Source organism: Cygnus olor, chromosome 1 (assembly GCF_009769625.2).
Source record: "Cygnus olor isolate bCygOlo1 chromosome 1, bCygOlo1.pri.v2, whole genome shotgun sequence".
Classification (NCBI taxonomy): Eukaryota; Metazoa; Chordata; class Aves; order Anseriformes; family Anatidae; genus Cygnus; species Cygnus olor.
In genome coordinates, this window is record NC_049169.1 from 121,451,487 (window position 1) to 121,472,865 (window position 21,379).

Genomic DNA, 21,379 nt, shown 5'->3' on the forward strand with positions numbered 1-21,379 from the left:
TTTAAAGTGATTCTGTCATGAACAGATGATAGCTTGAACCCTTACACAAGGAAGGTTGTTAACTATACAGGTGGCAGAATGCTTTGGAAAATTTATGCTGTTCCTATTCCTGACAGAATGAGAATGCAGTTTCAACCCAGAGAAACAGAAGTGGTTACAGGAATACAGTAGCCTTTATCAAGACTTGGCTTTTCAGAGCTTGGTGTCTTAGAGCTTCACTAGAGACCAAGTGGCTCTGAAAATGCTTCTGTGATGGATATGTAGCATCACTACAGGGCTTCTTTGTCTGTCAGCAGCATATAAGTGCAAGCATCTGCTGATGTCTGCTCTATCTGGAAGACTTAAGTATTTGATTCAGTATGATGTAGGAGCTCAGCTTCTATGTAGAACTGATTATAAGAAATATAATGGAGTTTATAGACTGGTATAGATATGTATCACTTGCGCTCTTTCTCTGCTTTGAATTCTTTTGTTAATATTTACTAGAACCCAGGATAAAAAAAAAAAATAATAAAAAAAAAAAGTATAAGGGAGTTAGTCTTTTACTGATGTTAGAACAGTGTAAAATACATATATGTACATATGATGGCCAAATGACAGTGATAGCAAAATCTTTGATCTTGGGTATGTGGTAAACATGTACTGCACAGGGATATAGTTCATCTGTAATTTTGAGTTGGATATGCATAGAACTCATTCTAGTGTGCTCACCAAAAAAGACAAAAGGTTTTCAAGTTTAAATACATATATATATATATATCAGAATATAAACTACAATAGCTTTTTAAAAAGTAGAGTTGGAAAGCAGTGAAGTTCATTGAAATGTAAATAAAATTTTTATATACAAAGTAAACTTTCTTGATTGTGATTTTGCAAGTGCATCTTTGTTTCAAACTTAGTTTCAATCGACTTCAGTGGCTCTCAGGAAAGAGTTCTGTACCTGTTTTGGGGGAAATTTCTTTTAACCTTCAGTAGGCCTGGCTATAAGCTTCCTGTTCCTCTCAGCAGTCGCACCGAGCTGCAGATGCCTGTTTCTTGCTGTGACTGTATCACCATCCTGCCTGTCTCTTTGGAAGCTTCTGTCTCTCCTAGAATGTCTTTTCAAGGAAATAATACATATAAAATGAGAGCAAACACATAAAATAGATTCTGTCCTTCACAAAACAAGCAGCTATTATATAAAATAATCATAGTTTCATAATACATGCATGTTTGCCACAGTTGGCATACTTATGGCTATTATTTCAGTTCTGATGACTTTTTTGTATGCAGTATTTACCTTTTTCACATACAGGAATATCAAAAGCTCATGGAGGCTTTTGATCAGAAAGTAGCTAATGTCACGACTTGGATGTATCGTGCTGAAATACTGTTGGATGAATCTGATAAGCAAAAGCCCCAGCAAAAAGAGGAAATTCTTAAGGTAAAAAAATGCGATTTTCTGGAAAGCATTAATTTTATTCTAAAAAGAAATATGTCAGAACTAGCATATTTTGAAAGGTATCACAAATTGATTAACATTCTTTTCTCTGTGATAAAGCTGCCCTCTGGCAGCATGTAGATAACTTAATAAACTTGCACCGCATAACAAAAGTTAAATCCCTGCAGAAATAAAATCGGATATGTTATTATGTCTTGGGGACTTCATGGTGTGTAGAACAGCATCTTATTAAACCTATGTTTGCTGGAAGTTAATTCTTCTGCAGAACTGGTTAAACACAAGCCGTTTTTCTGTGTTTTCATTTTTAGTTTCTTTATGTTTTTTTTCTGTGATTCTTTTCTCATATCTATGGTATCTGCATTTGATATCTCTGTCATATGACTGTTATAATCTTCTAAATGCTGCTTGCATTGATGCCCACCAACAACACAAACAATATTGTCATACGGTGAACAAACTGTGTAACAATGGGTTAGTGTATTGATCAGGAGATTTTATTTGGCCAGTTGCATCATTTGAACAACTGATGAAAAATTGACTTGTAAGGTAATTGTGACTGTTAAAGTATCTTATTTAAAACAACTTCTTTGTTAAACAACTTCAAGTTGTGATCTATATGGATTTTTTTTTGCTTCCAAAATCAGTGTGAAATTTTACCTTCTCTTGAACTCCATGGTCATTGCGTATTACCTGAGAAACAGTTTGCAAATCAAAATCAGAATTGTATTGCTGACACTAACATAATGATACCATTTACTAAAGAAAATCTTTACAAATTCCAAGGCAGTCATAGTTTCCAACTAGCACTTACACAGAGCATAAATCAATGGCTCATTGATCTCAGAAGGATTACAGGACAGATGTTAGTAGCAGGTTGAACAATTTTGCCACCTCAAGGTACAAAGCACAATCTTTGCCATCAATGCAGTTATATACTTGTATTGCACAAAGGCATTTCACAGGGAAACTCTCAGTGAAACTATCTACTGTAGCTATCTCTTTATGGCTGCCCATACTGATCAACTGTTAAAATTATTATTGCAGAAGAAGTATTGTTTTTGTTTTTGTTTTTTCTTTTTTCTTTTTTCTTTTTTTTTAATTTGTGATAGATTTATAGAAAAAAAATCACACTGGTGTTTATCTTGTCATTTTTCCCTACCTCCACTATGAGTATGAACAGTAATGAAAGCAAAAACTATTACATTGAGTTCTATAATGTGTGAATTACGATCATAGAATCACAGAATGGTTTCGGTTGGAAGGGACCTTAAAGATCACCTGGTTCCAACCCCCCTCTGCCATGGGCAGGGACACGTCCCACCAGACCAGGTTGCCCAAAGCCCCATCCAACCTGACCTGGAAGACTTTCAGGGACGGGACATCCACAGCTTCTCTGCACAACCTGTTCCAGTGTCTTAACACAATTAGCAGCTCTTCTTACCATTAGGGACATAAAATAATTGAGTGTACCCTCAGATATGCTGAGGATTGTATTATGGCAGATAAGAACCTGTCTAGAAATAATGTTCACCATTATTTTCCATTAGAAGATCTTAAAACAGATAAGTAGATACATTCCTGCTATAAATTTGAAGAGATGTATGTGAGAATGTTATCTAATGTATTTATACTGTATTTGCACGCTCATGCATAATTATCTGAATTTGCTTTGTGGTTTTGCTCCCTATTCCTTTGCACACTCTCTCTCTCTCTCTTTCTCTCTCTTTGCATTTATTACTAACTTCAAGCCCTGTCTCTTGCTCACGGACTGTAGCGCTTAAAGGCTGAGCTGAATGATATGCATCCAAAGGTGGACTCTGTGCGTGACCAGGCAGTAGACTTGATGACAAACCGTGGAGATCACTGCAGGAAAGTAATAGAGCCTAAACTATCAGAGCTCAACCAGCGATTTGCGGCTATATCACAAAGAATTAAGAGTGGAAAGGTAGGAAGACTTGCTTCAATATGGAGATGCATACAAAATGGTATCTATATAAGGTGTGCAGCTAAGACTACTTAGTGGGCTGCAGTTTCTCCAAAAGCTAAGCTTTTAAAGGAAAAAATGAAAATCCTAGGAATAGACATTTTTTTAAATGTTAAAGGTGGTTTTTTTGTTTGTTTGCTTGTTTGTGTTTGTTTGTTTTGTATTGAGGGACTTTTTCCATTATTACACAATCAGAACTGTTCACTGATTTTATATAAACATGTAACAATGGTTACCTCACTAACTTACAAAAATGAGTATCATCTAGGAATTAATAAGATTCTTAATCTTTTCAAAGTCGCACGGGTAGCCTGTTTTGATGTACATTCATTTCGGGCAGCTAATTTTCATTAAATGCACTTTTTTTTTTTTTTTCTGTGAGGCTGTGACTCAACAAGATTAGATATATATATATTTATATATATATGTGGATGTATGCATATGCAAACATCAACTATACTTCAGCCAGTCACCTCTACAATTTGTATGAGTACTTTACTGAACCTGAATTCAGTAAGGATTAGGGCATTTTTAGCCAAGTTGTTATTCTGATACGGAATGAGGAAGGACATAAACTATCTCCTTTCTCCATTGTTTATGTTACCTTTATTGCGGAGGGCTATTTGGCAGATTAAAGCAGGCAGGTTGATACATAGAATAGTGGGAGTGCATGGATCCTCATCTTAAGTATTTGCTTGGCTAGTGTAATAGCACTGGAAATCAATGAACCAAAAGATCAGTGGCAGAGCAGGAAATAAAAAATAAAAATTAAAAAAGCATACGCAAGGGGACATAGTGTTCATCTACTGCTTTGGGCTTGCATAGGGCTCAATGGCATGTGTAACCAGCACATTCTTTGTGCATGTTTGAGTTGATTTAGGTTTCCTTTGTGGAACAGAAAAGAGTATGTTCTATGAAAAAGCTTAATGAAAGAAATTATTAAGTAATGTGAGTTATGTCAATGTTTGCTTGAAAACTTTAAAGTCAAGGGTACAGTTTGGGTTTTCTGTTCTTCAAAATGTTACTGAATTGTACACTAGCAAACTGTAAAAATGAATAGTGGCATGTAGCTGACAACATTACATTAACAAGTCATATTGATCTTAAATGCAAGGATTGCACAAAGGACGATGTGTGAATACATCAGACCACTTTTTATAATCTCTCAGTTTGAGAAGTAGCATATGCCTTACTTTGATTTTAGATACTGTTTTCTCAAAAATTATTAATCATTCATGAAAATCGAGTTTTCTCTCATAACACATACAGAAAAATAAACAGCTGGATTGTTTAAATCTGAGATACTTTTGGCTGAGAGGTGAAAAGATTCTTTGTTTCATAATATGAGCTAGTTCTAACAATTGTCTGACAGTATTATTTCATCTTTGCTAGCTAATTTTAACTGGATTATTTCTAAACATTTTGCTATTCAGGGTAGCAAGTAGCTTCTTTGATTGAGAACAGAGTTATTGTCAGTGCTTGTTTTGACCAATCCAGTGTTTCTTTTATTAGATTTTACTGAATGGCAATAAACAAGCCATCTTTTTCAAAAGGCACACTACCTTTTCTTCATTGTTTTAACATTCTAAGATTCATAGATTCTAATCTATGTGGATTCTACCCTCCACATAGATTATTGTGCGGGGTAGGCACCGGCCAGCACCTGAGCACCCACGTAGCAGCTTGCTCAGTCCTCACTCCCTCAGCAGGACAGGATAAGAATAGGAAAACTGAAAGAAAGGAAGAAATAAAACTTACAGGAGACAATTTAATAGATTAAGAAAAGAGGGGAAAAGAGCATGTGACACAAAGGTGATCACTTACCTACCCCAGACAGACTGACACAGCCAGTCTCTGATCAGTGGCTGCCTTGGAGGTTGTACCCCACTTCTTCTTCGTCTCCCTTGTGATCTGTTTTGGTTTGGTTTGGTTTGGTTTGGTTTTTTTGCTGAGCATGCCATTATATGATATGGAATATCCCTTTGGCCAAATCAAGTCAGCTGTCCCAGCTGTCCACCCTCCCAGCTTCTTTTCCAATCCTCAGCCTCCTCATCTGAGAGTGGGAACAGAAAATGCTGTGCAAGCCCTGTTTAGCAATAGCCAAAACACGAGTGTGTTAATCAAAAGTGGTCTAGCCACAAATCCAAAACACAGCATTGTATGGGCTGCTATGACGGAAGTTAACTCCTTCCCAGACAGACACAGTACAATTGCATTTGAAAATGTATTATATATAATTGCTTCTGTAATTTTAACTTGTTTATGTAGTACAAATGTTCACTGAATTCTCCATGGGGAAAGTAATACTTAGTAGTACTCTTGTATTAGTAAAGCAATGCTAATTGCTTGACTAATTAACAACTACTTTTAGTTGTCATCTTTACTTTGAATGTCTGAAATCACTCTTAATGTTATTACATAGAAATGCCTAGATTTTTATAACTTTTTCTTTGTCCACATTGGGAGAAAACTATGTCTGGAAGTAGGTGAATCATTAACACTTCAATAAAGTGACCTTTGTAAGGTAAAAACTGTCACCGATTACCTGGGCCTTACACGTCTGTTTCTCCTGTTATCTGCAGAGAACTTTCCTTCAAGAAGGCCTGTCATTTTGGTTCAGGAATTAGTGAAGTCCCCCAAACTTTAAAGGATTCCCAGACTGTGTTGTGGTACCTTTTTCCTGTGAAGCCTTGGAAGTTGATAATTTATCTTATTTTATTTTTTCCCCTGTCAGCCATCAGTAGTATTTCAGCAGTTCCAGTGTCTTTCTCATTTGCCTAGTACAGAAGTAAAAACTGTAGACAGAGGAGGACATCTTGGCACAATCTCTGTTGTGAAACATTTCTATTGTGAACATCTGCTATCTGCAGTATGGATTTCCTTCTGGCTTTTGCCGTGCTCTTCCATAATTCTGTAAGCATCTAAGGTTGATGTGTCCTTTGATAAGGTGATGTGAAACTATTGCTTGTTTTAGGGAATGGTGGGACTGCCTGTAGATGATTTATCATTGATTAACTGTTTGCATTGTACACTCTAGGCTCACTAAAAGAAGGGGAAAAAGATGCGTGTCCAGAAAAAGTATCTTTAGAACGTAGCCTACAAATGTCTTCAACGTGTTGACCTTCTCACTCAGGAGTTATGATTGTATAGGCAAAATGAGCTGGAATGGCAGCATCTCCTTAAGCTTTATACTCTGCTTAGTAAAATGAAAGTAGTCGCTACAGCATATCATTTTAACTGTAGATTAGAATGTAGGGGACATTCTCCAGGGCCTTGGAGAATGGACAGCTAGGGTATGATTGACAAAGATTATTTATAGTATTAGGTATTGCAAAAGATAGAGATGCAAAGGCTTCTTTGTATTCTTGGCTGTGCTACTGTCTTGCTGTATGCATTTGTACAAAGGACTGAATTGCTGGTTTGCCCACTAGCGATGGCCTTGTGGCTTGGTTTGTCCACCTGTATGGAAGTAGGGTCCTACTTCCCTTAGTCACGATTTCAGCTTTATGGGATGAAAAATTAGTAGTGGTGATATTACACTTTTGTTTGTTTGTTTGTTTTTTGTTTATTCATACTTAGGTAAAATTATTCACTCTGCAATGACATTGAAAAAAATCAATTCAAGAGGATAGCAAGCTCATAATCTATTTTCAGTCAAATACTGAAAATGTTTTCAAATACTAACAATTATCAGTATAATAGTGAAGTAGATAAGAAATGGCATGTAAAGTCAATAAACTGTAGTGCATAATTGTTGTGTCCTGAATTAATAAAATGAAGAGATAAGTAGATCATTGTGTACTGAGATTTAACATTTTTAAGTGTTTTTTTTTTTTTTTAATTTAATTAAATTACTGGAATTTCAATTAGCCTTTTTCCTCCCATTATCATTTTTTGTTGTTTTGTTTTTAGCATCTGTCAGAGATTAGTAATTTTATATTCTAGTTTTATTAGTTGATTTCTCTTTTATTGAGATTTAAGTACTTTTGAAGATATCCTTCAGAGCATTTGAGAAGAAATTACTGAGTAGTTTGCTATTATTTCTACCTCAGTTGAAGTGGTTGCTGAGTATAGTTCTGAGCTTCTTGATGAAAATTTGTGAGCACGGTATGATTATATTTATGACAAATATCATACGTTATTACATTTCCATTAATGTGCATAAGTGTGCAAAATCTTTGTCATTAAAATGATCAATAAGATTCAATTAAGGTATTTTTACCCTAAGACTTCCACCTTATCTGTAAAACAACTGAAAATATTTTACAAATCTTCTGACTCTAGATGATGTCTAGTCTCTCTTGTTTTACTGAATAATTTTGATTGTTATCATCTTGATTACAAACATGCTCTGTAATAAATGCCAATAGTACTAGTGGGAGTAGTAAAAGAAAAGTGATTAAAAGTAGACAGTTGTACATCTGAGAGTTCCTAGATCATAAAGCATTGCTTACCTTTTAAATCTAAATTTTGTGCCAGAATCTTCAATAAATTATTTCTTGTTCCTGCATTTAAATTGTTGAAAGAAGAAATATTTTTCTGTTGATCCTTTGCAATGCACCTAATAAATATGTTGCATATTATACATCAAACGATCCACAGGCATTCAGGTAGCAGGTAGATAAAGGATGGTGTATAAGTGGATCATTTTTAGAGTTTAAAACCGAATGCTAAAGTAAACCACCCTAATTTATATTGTGATTCATTTTGGAGGAATTGTGTCTTGTGTTTTATTTGGTTGAGTTTTTTTTTTTTTTACCTCAATTTTTGTTGAGGCTTTTTTGAAAGAAGTGCTTTTAGTGAAGGTTTTGTTTTCTTGTTTGTTCATTTAGGAAGTCACATAGCATAATCTTATGCAAAGATTAGCTGTCTTTTGTTTTGAGATGGATGCTGTATAATTAACCTGGCATTTTTGCTATTCTTTTTGACAGAACAATGATTTTAAAACACTGAAACAAATTATCATGAAATTGTTCTCAATTGGCAGTAGGAGGTGGTTATTCATCTGAATGGATTGCTTGTTGCTGTATAATTTCTGACAAATCAGATTTAGCCTAGTGTCAACATTTAATTTCTTAGACAAATTTTTGTGTTACACTGCTTATCTGAACCTATTCTTACACACAGATGTGAGAATATCAAATTTTAAAAAAATATTCACTCACCACAGAATTCTTGTATTTTCTTATATGAAAAATCTAGACTATCATTGAACACTGATCTTTATTTATGTGGGTAGTTTGAGTTGTATGGTATAGATGATTTTCCATAAGATTAAAAAATTACCGTTGCTGTAGTTATATGGGGTAGAACAGATGTCTCTTCTGGTTTATGTTTCTAACAAAGCTATTAAATATGCAATTTAAATAATCTCTATATTTCTCCCTTCTTAGCCCTTCATTCCTTTGAAGGAATTGGAGCAATTTGACTTCGATATACAAAAATTGCTTGAACCACTGGAGGTTGAAATTCAGCAGGGGGTGAATCTGAAAGAGGAGGACTTCAATAAAGATATGGTAATTTGCTTGAAATGGAAGTCTGAGTGAAGTAGGCAGGGAGATGAAAAAGACATGGGTGAAAATGAGAAACTTCCATATTTATATTAAGATCTTGTGATATGACTTGGACAAAATTTTATTGTGTTAATATTATAAATTCAAATATTCCAAGTTAGTTTATTAGTTAAAAGTTTTATTGATAAGTTTACAGTTAATTTTATAAGAAAAATATTTTCCAAATGTTTTTTGAAAACACTAAGCACAGCAGAAATGTTACCTGCAATGCCCTGTACAGGAGGGTATTACAGATCAGGTAATGATTATCAAAATCTCTGTAGCAGTGTACAGACCAATCAAACTCAGAATGCTGTATCTAATTGGGCAATATAGTAAAAGAAGTAGTTCAATGCAGACAAAGGCTAGGTAATGGTCACTGAAAGAAATGGAACGTGTGCAGATTAGTTCTTAGCAGATCTGATCATACCATCTATTGTGAATAATATTTGTGGATGTTGCAAGTTTTATTACTTATGATTGCTATTTGTGAGTAGTAACACCATGTATGAATATTCCAAAAAAAAATCACACACAAAAAAGATAAGTAAAATGCTGTTGTGCTTTGCTACTGTTGCCACTGTCGTGTGTTCTCTCCAGAGTGATTTTCAGAGGAATGACATTTCTTGCATGGCCATTGACAGAAATTCGCCTTTAGGATGAATCATCTCTTTATGGATCCTCAGCAAGAACAAATGTGAATTTATTTACAAGCGATATAAAAAAATCAGTATTATTTTTCCGTTAAGGGAATTCTTCAAAGATATTTATTTCATATCAATGCTGAAAGGAAATCTTTCTATATAAATATTTTTATATATTATATATAAATACATATTTTTACATATAAAGATTTTGATATATTTTATATATATTACCTTATATATATTTTTTTTTTTTCCAGGAAAAACATAAGTAGTTTGAGGTAGTATTCACTGTAGCGATAAATTCTAAGTGAATGGCAGGGTAATGTTCCACTGCTTCAGCATATTTTGTTCTGTTTCTTTACAAGGAATGTTTAGTATAGTTCAAGAGATAACTGTCTCCAAATCTGTGGTATAGACTCAGTTTCTGTGTAAAAAATGCATAGTGCATATTCAATGACAGAATAGGTGTTTTGAATTGTGATGATGCTATTGTATGAAATGCTTAGGAATCACATGGTCCCCTAGCATACTGGTAATTTCAGTGACTACTGTCAATTATGTATAGTATTTTACATATATCTATTCTTTCTGCTTTAAAGTAAAAAATACTTAACCTCTTTGGTTTGAATGTTTTCATCATGTTATCCTAGATGCTCTGTAAGATCTAATGTCAAACGTGTAGGTGTTCAAATGCTGCTTACTTGTACCTCTCAAGTGCGTACATGTATAGAAAATAAGTAAAAGTTATTGGGCCTTCAGTATAGAACTACAAGTAGCTTTTAGATGTTTACTTTATCAGAGGAAGTGTATGTTTATATGTCCAGATCTCCTAGTACTTGTGTAATAGTTAGATTAAATGCCGATTTTACCTGTTTTTTTTAAATCAGAGTGAAGACGATGAGAGCACAGTGAAAGAATTGCTGCAAAGGGGTGACACACTTCAAAAAAGAATCACAGATGAGAGAAAACGGGAGGAAATAAAGATAAAACAACAGCTGTTGCAGACTAAACATAATGCTCTCAAGGTATAAGAGCTACAATTATAAGCATTTGCAACTAAAACTGTTTTTTGCTTCATTTCAGGACAATGCTCTGTTAAGTTAAATGGATCCTCATTACTATTTAGAGATAAGTCATTTGGAATTATTCAGCTATAAACATATATTTGCCTCTACACTTCTCTTGATGCCTTGGAAAGACATTTTAAATATCTAGTTTAACAAGTGCTGTTTTGTCTTTAGTGTTACAACCAGGGATTGCCAGTTGGACTGCAATGATAATACCTTTTTTTTTTTTTTTTTTTAACATTATGCATGTTTTGTGTTTCTGCAACAGCAGTCAAGACCTTAGCTACAATCAGACCTCATGAACTTAGATTTTCAGTTTTAGAACATACTTGTTGCAACGAATAAGTTGTTTTAATTCATTAGGGGGAAAAAAAATTATGTTGTCCTCTTTCAGGTGGAAAAGTAGCTCCAGCCTCTTTAAAATAGTGATAGGGTAGATGGTAATATCAATAGACCTAGCAGCTAAGAGGCTGAAAACCAAAATAATGTATCTAAATTCTGTGTTATTTCAAAGCTGGAAGGAGGTATAACCATATGATACTGTACCTAGAAACATCTACAGTGAATCCTATTTGGACAAGCTGGGAGATGTAATTGGGAGTGTCATCCTCCCAGGGAAAAATAAAAGTGAGGAAAGGAAGAATTTTGTAGATGGAAGGTCACCTTTTTCACTTACCTGGAGGCATAGGCTCTGGCTGCTGTAGCAGAATTTTACATCTTTCTGGCAGGAATAATTTTTCTTTCTCTTGAAATTTTTCATGTAGTTCTTCCTTTTTCCAGGAGCACGGCATGGTTACACTTATTATCACTTATTTTCAAGCAGCATCTTTTGTTTCCTGTGGATTTCATTTCAATTTTTATGGTTTTGCAGATCTCTGTGAATTCCGTAAAAGAATAGCAGGAATATATATATATATATATATCCACATTTAAAAGAAATCTATTAAGTTTGTCTATATATATCTCCACATTTAAAAGAAATCTATTAAGTTTGTCTTGGACTATATAATTTCTTCTAAGGAGAAACAAGAAAACTTTAGAGATAGTCTGTTGACCAGATCCCTACTGTCTGTTTTTATGGAATAGAGCAATTGACTTTCTTTTGGGTGGCTCATTTAAGGCATTCAGCTTTGTCAAATAAAATTCAAGTTGGTTGGTTTCCTGGTTGTAGGAAATTATTCCAAGTACTTTTTATCTAAAATATGTAAGTAATTTTTTTCAAGTTACTTCTTAATAAGAAGTTATAGCAGTGAAAATATTTTCTGAATTCTTCATGAGAGAAGCTAAACAGTTAAAGCAAATTCAAATAGAATATATTTAATAATACAAGAAAACAGCATTTTTTAATATCCTGTTAGGAGAAATTTTAACACTTTTATAAAGCTGGGTCATAAACACAAGACGTTTGGTGTGTAAATGGTCTTTAGAAAAAGGAAACCTGTTATTACATACATTTCTGCATTGAAATGATTTTCTTTTGAATAGCTACAGAATTTGCATGCAGGCTAGAATTTCACAGGAGACCACAAAACAAGAAATCCCACTTATAGCTAGATAACAGGTGGGCTGTGTTTCCATCTGTCCAGTAAGTATTCTGAGAAGTATATAAGAATATTGATATTTATGTAAGAGTCTTAACTTCTCTAAACATTGGTGACTGTCTCTGGCTTATTCAGCTACCTTTAACAGATAAAAATAATATGTTAAACTGATGAAAATACTCTGTGTTCAAGTACTTACATACTTGATTTAAATATCAACATTTAATTAAAAAAAAGTGGCCTAATTTTCATTTTTCCCTTCGGTGTGCACACATGCCAATTCATATTTTATAAGCCTTTAATTGATATTCTAATAATGTCTGCACTGTGAACAGGACTTGAGGTCTCAAAGAAGAAAAAAGGCTTTAGAGATATCTCATCAGTGGTATCAGTACAAGAGACAGGCTGATGACCTAATGACATGGCTGGATGACATTGAGAAAAAGTTAGCCAGTCTACCAGACCACAAAGATGAGCAGAAGCTAAAGGTAATGTTGTTTTGAGATGACAATGAATGGTAGATCTTTTTGAGTGATAATTTCTTAATTTAAAAGATGGAAATACAACAAATATTCCAATAGATGTAGAGAATTATCAGTTCAGTACTTTATTTCTGATTTATTATAAAGCAAACAATAACAATTTGTATTCAAATTAACATTCCTTTGTTGTGCTATATCTTGTATTTGTTTGTTACATGGATTGTTATATAAATTATTTGAAACAGTAAATAAATTTTTTGTTGATATGGAGTGTGCAATGTATTAAGAAGCATCAAATGTTTTTTAGTAAAAATTGTAATTGATTTTATGTATCTTTGTTCCAGATGAACAAATGACTTACCGATATATGGATGACCTCTATCTCATGTTAGCACATTCATTTTCATCAGAACATATTCACATATCACTGTCAAACTCTATAGATTTATTTGCACGTTGTCAAAGGTTTTCCTAGTTTATTTTGCATCGTCTTTCTTTGCTTCATTCTCTGTTGAGTTTCCCACAAAGTAAAATAGGAGTTAAGTAATATGTTAAGGATTCAAATAACATATTTGTAAACTGTCCGAACACTGTTTGTCCTGAATATGCTGAGCCTTACTGATTAAAAAATAATAATAATAAAAAAAAAATCTCCAATTGCCCATCACAATGTAGCAAGAATCAGGAAGTGGAAACTGTTGGCCTTTGCTAACTAGTTTTCAGTGTATACTAGTTGTTAGTTTATCTACAGCCCATCTCCAAGGGGGTTCCTCAATCTCAGTTATTTTTGCTTTGTTTAACTGTGAGATAACAAATAGCTGTACATTTTAATTGCAACAATAAAATTGAAGTGGAATTTCTGACAGAATTTTTTTGCTAATTTTAAGTTGATTGATCTAGTTAGCTAACTGTCCTGGGCCCTGTATTGGTTTTGCTCACTAGGAGATTGATGGAGAATTGGAGAAGAAGAAGGAAGATCTGAATGCGGTGCACAGGCAGGCTGAACGCTTGTCTAAGGATGGGGCTGCAAAAGCAGTGGAGCCAACCCTGATACAGCTCAGCAAGCGCTGGCGAGATTTTGAGAGCAAATTTGCTCAGTTTCGAAGACTCAACTATGCAGAAATTGTGAGTTGTTACTGGCAAACCCGTATGTTTGCAACTGCTACTACTAACAGAGTCCTACTAACATTGAGAGCTTCAGGGTCAGTGTCAACTCTTCAGATACTAATAAGAAAAACACTATTGTTTGCAACTGGGGGAATCTTTATATTATAATACAATAGTTCTCTGTTTTGGTGTTAGAATTGCCCTTAAGTTCAATTAGCCAGTTACAGAAAACTCAGCAATGAAAAGCTTGTGTTTATTTCTGTTGCCTCATTATTTTTCCATAACATTTTCCAGTTTAAAAAAGTCAGTTTGCCATGCATGTATTTTGTTCAGTAAATGTGTAAATCAGAAATAATGTTATTTTCAAACTACCCATCCCATGCCAATTTTAATTGTTTTTTAATTTATCCATAATACATATTATACCTAGAGATATAGAAGAGATTAGAAAATTTCTTCTTCCACTATGCATACATGGCCTCTTCTTCAAATGCTTGAAAACAAAAAGGAGGATTTTGCAAGAAACTTTTAAATAGTTTTAGATTGAACAGGATGAAAACATCATTTTCTGAGCCAACTTAATGTCTTCTGATTTTCAAGGGTTTAATTAAATATAAAATACAATTATTCTTACTAGTTTATTTATGCTGCAGTAACTGGATAAATAAAATGGAAATAAGCTGTCACTGTTCCAGGCTTATGATCAAAATAGATACTGGGCAAATTATCCATTTGGAAGGTTGCAAAAGATTGGTTTTGCACTCATATGGCAGGTTCTGCTTACCATTCCTACTACTGTGCTTATAGTCGTTTGACCTTTTGATTTTATAGGACTTAACAGAAGATTGATAACTGTTTGATATCAAGTAAGTTGTTGCATTATGTGTTCTTCTGTGGTCTTAAAAAAGCTAGTGGAAAAGAGGTGTTTTAACAAAATATAATTTTATTTATCCTTAAATAAATAAAATTTCTCTCTCGTTGACTGCAGAGGGTCCATATTAAGAGGGCAATGAATATCTAAAACCAAAAAGCGTTATTTCTATTTTATATGTGGTTAGCCATGTTTTAGAAAAGAAAAAGACTTCATAAAATCAGCAATAATGTATACACCCTTTTTGTCAGTACAGCCCTCTGATGTACCGAGTCTATTAACCCGTATTTATTTTGGACTTTTCAACTATTAAGTTATGTAATTTATATATAAAAACAATAATTGGGATAGCTATGCAGTTAATGGAAACAATCGGAGAAACGTTAACTTTGGTTTGTATGTTATTAAATCTTGTTCCATCTGATTACTCTTTTCAGTTTACTATGGTTTATATTAAAGTTGATGAATGTAATCAGTCGCAAATCATTTTATTGGCGTGGAGCTAGAGCAGGCTTCACTTTGTTTTGTAAATAAGTTTTTTTTTTTTTAAATAATGAATATATTTGGGTTTTTGATAGGAAAGAAACAAGAATGTACAGTCTATACAAAACATGTATTTTTATATCACCTAACATCTACCATGACAGCGAACAATTATATCAATTATAAAATTTTACCAGCAAACCAATAAAAATACATATTAGCATATTTTTCTTCAAAATATGTAAAGTGAATATATCAGCACATGTACTTTTAAATTGGTCAACGGAATACAGTAATTGACATTTTAGTCATGTAACCATTACATGTATTTTTATTGTTAAAATATATTATTTATATAATACATTTATATCTCATAATCATTAAATGTTTAAGTATTCTTAAATATTTGATGCAAGAAGGCTACTTGTTAATATTTATCTGTGGAATGAGGACATTATTCAAAGAAATTTACATCTGTACAGGTGTACAGTAATATAATTACTGTATACTTTTCATTTGTCATGAAAAATACCCATCTCTACTGAACATGTTGGTATTCGTATGACATATGTTAGAAGTTTCACAGAAGATACTGAAACTGGCGAGAGGCAGTTTATTTTCATGGATCAAGTCACAATGGTGAGAAGTGCAAGACTTGTTACAGTTTTAATTTTGGTTTTGCTGAATCATTAAAACAAAGTGAATTTCTTGACTTTTTTTTTTCTTTCTTTCTTTTTTCAAAGAAAGTACCTACCTCACAGGGATGTTGTGAGGATTAGTTAACTGTTTGTTCAAGATTTGAAAATACAAAAGAAAAACAAAAACTCAAACTGTTCACTTCAACACATGCATATGCCAGCAAAAATAACTCACAGAAATTTTATTTTTTAACCACCAAGTGAATAAAAACATATAATAAAAATATAGAAATGAATTTATTTTTAAAGAGAAAAAAAAATCTGCATTTTTCATTTGTAATTAATGATGTATACAATAATAATTATTTAATAATTGAAAGTTGTTGTTATAAAGCAATGAGGATTTAGCTGTACTGTATATCTTTCAATTCATTGTGATTCATTGAATAAACTTAGCAAGATGCTGCCTTTAAATATGTGGCTTGATGACAGAATTGCTCATTTCTTATGTTTGTTGGAGCTAATATAATTCTGATATCAAAGTGTGAAATTAAAATAATCGTGTTCCCCCGACTTTACTTTTCACCCATTTTTGTTGGCAAGTTCTGTCAAAAGGATACATAACAATATAAGAATTGATTCTTGCTATCATGGTAAATTCTCATAAAATTTTGATTCTTTCACAGATATGTAGTAGTCAATATCCAGCAACAATTTGACAAATATATACATGTGTATATATAGATGTATGATATAGAAGATATATATGATATATATCTCTGTATATAGATACATAAAAAGGAATGTTCTGTGACCAATTTTGTTAATAAGATATGATGTAGTTGAGAACAAACTTAAAAGATAAAGCAAAACTACATTCCACTACACAAAAAGCTTAACTTTTTTCTTTTTTTACCTCAAACACCGCATGTTCTTTTTAATGCCAATTTGAGACATAATTTAATTTGGTATAAGTTAATTTGGTCACATGAAAATTTTCAGTGTAGTATGTAATTCGTTAGTTAAAAGAAGGTTTTATTCCAATAATAGATTAAACTCGATAAATAAGCAAAGCTGCTTCAAATTACATTGAAAGGGGAAAAGTTACTGGAGTTCATGTTGTTTTAAGAGTTTCTTCTCCCACAGAGTGTTTTTATATGTATGTGGAAAAATAAACTGTGGGCAGAAAATTCAGTTTTTAGTGTGGCAAATTTCAGATTCCTGTGTTAAGAAAAGCTTAGTGTTCTACTTCATCTCTGCTAAAAATTAAAATGATGATTAAACCATCAAATCTCAGTGAAATTCATGGAAGCTGAAGATGCTCTTCAAAAACCAAGCCATTAATGTTTAATGCTAGAGCAGTATGCACTTTTGAATAATAAATTGCATGTCTGTTTTACAAAAATAAAAGTAATAACATTGGGGAGGTCCAGGGACATTTATTTCTAGATTATCTTTGCTGAATCTAAAATCATTAAGATATGGCAGTCACAGTCTTTTAGAAAAGATACCAGTCCCCTTTGAGACAGTCTAAACCTAAATCTTCCAAGAATTATTTATTTATTTATTTATTTATTTTTACAACAGTTTATCATTATTCCAGGGTGATAAAAATGACATCTTTTCAGAGAAAAAGCTAGATTCACATAGTTTAATTCAAATCTGGATCAAAATCAGTTATTGATATATGAATTATGCATAAGTAATTACATTTGTTTTAGTTAATGCCTGTGTTATGGATTTTTTTTTTCAGTGCTTTCATTTCAGCAGTCTATGAACATGCCTATGTCATCAATTAGTTTAGACTTGTTTTTATTGCAATGACTGAGATTACTCTGCATGGATACTGAAGGCCTTTATCTTTAAAAAAGAAATATTTTGTGAGATGAACACAGGTGCAGAACCTACAATATAAATTCTTATTTTATATGTCCTATTACCATATTTTATCAAGTTATCCAAAATTCTTTCTGCTTTCATGTACTTTTATTTTTTCTGTCTTGGGGGAACTATGTATGCTGTTAGTAGTAAGGCAGAGTATTTTTAGGACAGGAGGAATATTATTCTTGCAACTTAGTAACAACTGTCAAAATTATATACAAATTTTTCTATATGCCAGTGAAAAAATAGGCTTACGTCATTTCAGTAATTCCATTGGTGACAAAAAAAAAAAAATCTATCGGAATTTATGTTCATTTTACTTCCGAAATATTTGGGCCTGGATTTTGGCCATCCTGGAAAAAATAATAGAGTTGATCAAAAGATAAACATCAAGAGAGAGTCTTTTTCATACCAATTAGACTATGTGGTCCACAAGAATGTGAATAAAGAAAATAACTATACAAAATATTTATTTATGTCTACAAGGTAAGTGGTTTAGACTGAACAGTTAAATGCAATTACCTGCTACATGAACAAAACACCAGTATTGTTAGTACTTACTATGAAACAGATATTGTAAATTTCATTTTCCAAATAAAATATTTTTCTGTTAAAGATTCTATAAGGCATTCAGAAATTCTAACTACTTGTCTCCTAATTGGGTGATCATTTCAGGTGTGAGAGTATGTAATCAATTTCTGGAACCAGGTTAAGGGCTGATCAAGTTTACATCTGAAATGCAAGAGTTTGAATTAAATTGAAGAGTTTCACTCTTTTAAGGGCATCTTCCAGTTTTCAGTTAGTATTTCCCTGTGGAGCTCCATTTTTTTCACTTAATGAAATCTAAGTTTGTTTTTACTGTTAACACGTTTACCTATACAAATATTTTCTAAAATATAAATCCAACATTAACTGAAATAAATCTGTCACAATTAGATAAACACAAAACTTGGTGTCCTAATTATGTGTCTTCATCCAAATAATGTGAATTCTTTGGTGCTCATATGCTGTTATCATTTTAGGTCATTCAACTGTCACAACCAGCAGCATTGGAATGAAACGGGTATTTTCTCTTATCATTACTTAAGTATTTCTTTCAGTAAATGAACTAGTAATGGGTGCCAAAAAGATGGGACAATCTAATTTGTCTTTACTGGCATGAGGAGTTGGGGAGAGGATGAAATGAAGAGTATTAGAAAAGCAAAACAGGAAAATACCTCCTGGAAAAAAAGACAAGAACTCTATAGTGATGGATTAGAATACAGTTTCTGTTTCATGTTTGTGCATTGGAGGTCTCAAGGACAGGACAGAGGTGATCCTGTGACACCATTGCACTTCTCTGACATTTCCAGTAGCAGCTGTTTAAACAAATAGCTTTACACAGTACAGCTAAACACTGGCCTTTTTTGACTGTGGGCTGAGAGGAGTGAGGATGAATGAGAATCTTTGGGAAGAGAATCACAGCTGTTTACACGAGTTTTCTAGCATCCATCAACATGGAAATTTGTAAACATTACTATTAGAAAATTCATTTAAAATAATTTAATTCTATTTCAAATACTTCTAGTTTTATGTCTAATTTAGGATTCTGGCAAGAAAGCTAGAGGAAGTACACTGAATATAGGTATTGGGTGTAGCTGAAGAGGAGCTAGTTTTAAAGGTTCATTTTAAAATGCACTTTACCTTCTCTGTGTCTAAGATGAATGCTTACAGTGTCGTGGTAATGTAAGTGAAGATCACCTATACCCTTCTTCTGTAAGAAGTGGAACAATCTGCTACAGTATTTTGAGTTTTCTCCTGAAGTGATTTTTTCTTCTCTCTTATTTGCTTATTAATGCTGTATAATATTCACTATCTTCACTGCAAATCTACAATATTTTAATAGAGTGAAGTTAAAAAAAAAAAAAAAGACACTTTCTTGTTGATGACAGAACTTTACAGAAACGTTTTTTCTCTGTTTTCATTATCTATTATAATCTTTAATGAAGTGATCTGAATTACATTCCATAATTTGAAAGAGAAACTCAACACCTTTAACTCATCACATGGCAAAAGTCTTGCCACAACTTGTCTAAGGTTGCCTTAGGATCCTGTCTTTAAATTATATGAAGTGGTTATTAGAATATAGTTTTAACCATGTCACAGTCTTTTCTTATTGTTCTTTGTATTGTAGAGATGGAAACAAGACTAGCAGCCTTTGGTTATGGTATCATGTGACAACATAGTTGTCTCTCCTTTCATTTTTCTTTGGCCAAAATAGCACTATCCCTGTATAATATTTCCTTCCTTATAATTACCTAGCTATTGGAAAAACAAACCAGTTAATTGCCATCTTATTTTCACTGGTATATCATAATTTATTAGCATAATAAATTACTTGGTGAGGAATTTGCTGTCAAAATGACTTTGTTGTACTATTGAATTAAATAATAAGGGGAAAGACCTGCTGCAGAGTGATCTGGCCCTAAGTGACAGTATCTTTTTAAAAGATGATGTTCATCTCCTGTCAACAATTAAGGATGTCAATGTCACTTACTCTTTTTTTTTCTTTTTTAATGGATGTATCTGAGTATATTCATAAAGGTGCATGTCAAAGTAAATTTGTATATGTGCAGTATGATTTTTTAATATCTATGTAGGTATATTTAATTAGTGCTGGATTGACAGCAATTTCATGCATGTTATTTTAAAAAATCAGTCTAAATGAAAAACTTATTATTCTGCATAATCTCAACTCTACAAATTTAGATTACCTTTTCTGTAAAGAAATAAATAAGGAAAATAATTAGGTAATGCTTTTTGACATATCTGGAAGGTGGCACTGTTTAAGGCTTAGGATGTCACTTTTTGAAGTTGTTAGCACTATAGCTGTTACACTATAGTGGTACTTTAATGGTATTTTTAGATTATTTTCTAAATTATCTCAACAACTGACATGTAGTTATCATAAATATCTTCAAAATTAGTATCACAAAGCAACAGTGAATTTAAAAATGGATTCATCAATTTGGACATCAAATGGGCTACATTCTAACATATCTGTGCTTTATTTAATATATATTGGTTCATCAGTGGTCAGTCCTCAGAGTTACAGATAAAATTCAAAACAGCCCTAAAGTTTCATGCTGTGTTGTGACCATGGCACCTCTGCAGTCTTAATAAGTCAGACACTAAGTTAATGTTGACCAAAATTTTATCCTAGGAAGGCTGCCCACCAGTATAACATGTAGAAGCTTGTTCTGTCACAATCTACGCTGTTTCTTCTCTATAGCTTATTACTGTCCTAGAAAAACAGTTTTGAAATTCAGTTTTGATGAAAAATATTTTGAAATTCCTTCCATTCTTAAGGTTAGTTCCTGCTGCGTGGGAAAGTTGGAGTGTATATTGCTGGTTTAATAACCCACAGACACTGTCACAATTGCATATCATTGTTACAAGGATATAGAGGACTGTGTAGAAGAACTCAATTTTCTAAAGTGTCAATTAAATACTTCCTTAAGTATTCCTCAAAAAGTATGACATTTCCTTGATAACGTATGTATTTTTGCAACTGTGAAAAATATTACAATTTGAATGGCAGAAATGGCTAACAGCTCTATGGATTTATTTATTCTATAGTTGGAGTATAAAAACTTTAAAATACATTTTGTCTGCTGAAGGTTTACATATATAAATCGCTTCCAAA

The 21,379-nt window shown here is 32.8% G+C and overlaps 1 protein-coding gene across 17 annotated transcripts in view; it reads left to right on the plus strand.

Moving 5' to 3' along the window:
• DMD (dystrophin) overlaps positions 1 to 21,379 on the plus strand; it is a 1,063,969-nt gene that overhangs the window by 402,497 nt on the left and 640,093 nt on the right. For 11 of the 17 annotated variants that reach the window (XM_040530955.1, XM_040530927.1, XM_040530935.1 and 8 more), the window contains 6 exons: positions 1,295 to 1,423; positions 3,216 to 3,386; positions 8,819 to 8,941; positions 10,512 to 10,649; positions 12,568 to 12,720; positions 13,657 to 13,839. In XM_040530955.1, coding sequence (XP_040386889.1) covers positions 1,295 to 1,423; positions 3,216 to 3,386; positions 8,819 to 8,941; positions 10,512 to 10,649; positions 12,568 to 12,720; positions 13,657 to 13,839 — 897 coding nt within the window. Of the gene's footprint in view, positions 1 to 1,294; positions 1,424 to 3,189; positions 3,387 to 8,818; positions 8,942 to 10,511; positions 10,650 to 12,567; positions 12,721 to 13,656; positions 13,840 to 21,379 lie in introns of those variants that run through there. The other 6 variants (XM_040530986.1, XM_040530983.1, XM_040530994.1 and 3 more) reach the window with 2 other exon arrangements.